The following is a 3,117-nucleotide window of genomic DNA, read 5'->3' as shown; positions in this document are numbered from 1 at the left end:
AAAAACCCTTCATTGTCCAGGCAGAGATGGGATTTGGTGAGGTTTATGTATCCAGTTCTCAGCAAACAAACATATTAAACAATGGAACAATGGCGTCTCTAGGCTCTGGTAAAAAAAACATCAGTCCTCCTACATACCTGATCACTATGTACTTCACCTGGGGGCTAGGGTTAGTCCAGTGGTGTAGTCTACATGATACGCAGGTGTACGCAGTACCCACTAAGAAAGATTTCTATATACCAGCTTAAAAGTGCCCAATGACATGCAACAACATATGCTTTCCATTATATTTTTTAATCTGTTTTGAATTGTCATCTGTGTTTTTCTTCTTTGCATAGGCTAAATAAAGGTATTTTCACTATAAGTTGGTGAATAAAAATGATCTGAAAGCAGGAAATTAAGTCTTTGACGCTCAAAATAACCCTGGTGGAGAACAGCCAGACCCCCCCCCACTATGATATGCCCCCCTCCATCAAAGGCAGATTCTGGCCCATATATATATATATATATAGGCCAATATGTTTATATACAGCACAGTATACACACTATTAGACTACCAATGGGTTAGTCTAAGGGCGCTTTTACAGTCGCTGCAGCCCTACTTTCAAAACAAAAGCACTGGCGGATACTAAAAAAAAGAACCTAAATAAAATACAAATAACATAAACAAGCTTAAGCAGCTGTATGATTCAAGCAAAACAGAAATAAATGAATAAATATGTGACTTTTAAATATAATAAAACAATGAATAGCTCCAACAGTGTCCATTCTTATTATATTCCACAGCTCCAAGCACTGCACTATTTGACCTTTGAACGTTTTCACATTGTTTTTCATCTTTTTCATTAAATTTGATTACTCTAATTTCTATATAATGGTTCATCCACTTGAAGTAAACATGTCTAAATACTCAGTAGAAAGTCATTGACGGCATTTTAAAATGCATCATATGTGGTAACTGATGACAGGATTACTAAGGCTGATTTGTCCCTGGTGGACTTAATGTCGGCTTTATCTGCGAGCCATTATACAGCTGAATGTTGCCAACAAACATCTGACCCCTGTGGGTATGTAGGGGCAGCCAAAGTCAGAGGAGCCTTTACCCAGCTATGTGTCGCTCTTCTCTAATGACGTCCCCAACACCACCAACCAGATGTTTGGCAGCAGACTGTCCACTCCACTGGGGAGTGAACTGGTCAGACTGGACAGGCTGTTCCTCTGGTCTGGAGGCCATCACAAGCGCAAGCAGGACCAAGAGATGCTGCCCTGCTAGGCCGCTGTGAAGACGAGCCACTTGTCACCAGCACCTCTGCATATTAGCTCTTTTTTATTTTCTTTTTACCCTGGACTCTTCAAAGCTGGGACTGCACTGGAGCTTAGATGGGTTTGGGATGGTGTGGCACTCACCATAGCTCAGCCTAGGTGAGTTTAGATTAGATGTTTTGTTTTCTTTTGTCATTTTAATCAAGAGTAATTATTAAGTAGAATACAGACATCTATTTTTGAAGCCATATCCAGGAGGGAGTCAGGACTAATAAAAGGATTGCTGTCCTACATCTGCTAATTTCCTTTATTGATTATATTGTAATTTATGTCCTGAATTGTATTCATTTATTCATAGATGAAGATAGATCTGAGTGTTGTTGTCTGTGGCAAAAACAGTTTTTACATATGCAAAGAGTACAAAAGTGGATGTTGAAGAAATTTGCTCACCTCTAAAGCCAGGTGAGAAGGAAAGACACCAGCAGATCCGATTCACGTCATCCGAGCTCCATCAGGTCTTTCATCAGATACTTGATAATCTAACAAGATACCTGATCAAATTTGGATGAGTGAAAGGTTGTATCTCCACCACATTTCTCCACACTCAAATAGTGCTGCAGGAACAAACAACAAACAAAACAAAAAAAACTGGCATACAGTTTAAAAACAGTTGTATCATAAGTAAATGTGAGACTCTAACTTGCTGTTGCTATTAGAATATCTTATTTTGGTGTTAAGTTGTGTTAAAAAATGCCTAAAACTGCTGTTACATTTATTACGTGTTTGTCAGGACCGCTATTGTTCCATGGTGGAGACATGAAATTATAGAATAGAGAGATAGGATAGATAGATAGATGTTTTTATTGATCCCAAGAAAATGGGAAATTCCTGTGTAACGCAGCAAAAATCAGTCACAAAGCACAAATGTAGTGTAATAATACTAGGAAAAATATACATACATACAATATACATGAAATAAAATAAAATAAAGTAAAAAACAAATATTTGAATATGTACAGGATGGGAACAAAAATGTGCAACTGCTAAATATATGCTAAATGTAAATTTAAATAAACCAAATGCCCGTCATTTAATTTGTGTGATTCTCCCAATAATGTAGCTTGTTTTCACTCATCTGCACTTTATGTGAGCGGCAGAATATCTTAGAGTGTTGTTGTTACTGTTGCCATTGTGTATATTGTGATTTTGTTACACTGTAAACCACTGCCCGTTTTTGTCTGAATTTGAAGGGAAAATGTTGATCACCATTGAATTTGAAAAACTTGTACAATCTGGATCAAAGTCAATGTCTCATTTCAATAAAAATTTTGAATTTTAAAGTCTGGGTGTACGGAATTGATTTTGTTATGTTAGAAGTTATAGCTGACAGCCCAGTAGTTTTTTTTTTTTTATTATCATCTTAAGTTTTACAAAACATGTTAAACATTCATTGAACACTTTGGCATCTGTAGAAAATTAAATAAAAAACAGCATATATAGCATAAATAAGTAGATAAATAAAATAACCTTACTGTACAGTATATACAGTATTTATGATTCTTAAGAAGAAGAAAAAAAAATACATACACATGGACACTTATATACAAATAAAACAAAAAAGAAAAGAGTGGATTAAATATAAACATCAAGAACATAAAATAAATACAAAGACAAGGTGAGATGAGCAAAGGCTATACAATTATAATTTCTTAAAATCTTGTAGTAGATCAGCTATATCGATAGTTTTCTTACTATTAATGATTTGGATAGACTCACAAAAGTTTTGAAATTAATTTCTGAAGTGAGTAAAAACTGGTCGCGATTTAGCAAATTTTGCTTTATGGATATGAAATT

The 3,117-nt window shown here is 35.3% G+C and overlaps 1 protein-coding gene across 2 annotated transcripts in view; it reads left to right on the top strand.

The window, feature by feature from the left end:
* Positions 1 to 2,014, top strand: part of cimip5 (ciliary microtubule inner protein 5) — a 3,060-nt gene extending 1,046 nt beyond the window's left edge. The window contains exons 3-4 of one of the 2 annotated variants that reach the window (XR_004327086.1): positions 1,076 to 1,439; positions 1,470 to 2,014. Coding sequence is in view for 1 of the 2 variants with exons in the window: in XM_032501280.1 (XP_032357171.1) it covers positions 1,076 to 1,273 (198 nt within the window). In the remaining variant the exon portion in view is untranslated. Of the gene's footprint in view, positions 1 to 1,075 lie in introns of both variants that reach the window. The other variant, XM_032501280.1, reaches the window with a different exon arrangement.
* Positions 2,015 to 3,117: the final 1,103 nt, after the last annotated feature.

The sequence above is a fragment of the Etheostoma spectabile genome, chromosome 20 (assembly GCF_008692095.1).
Source record: "Etheostoma spectabile isolate EspeVRDwgs_2016 chromosome 20, UIUC_Espe_1.0, whole genome shotgun sequence".
Lineage (NCBI taxonomy): Eukaryota > Metazoa > Chordata > Actinopteri > Perciformes > Percidae > Etheostoma > Etheostoma spectabile.
The sequence above is the reverse complement of the archived record's forward strand: the minus strand, read 5'-3'. Positions and strand labels throughout refer to the sequence as shown.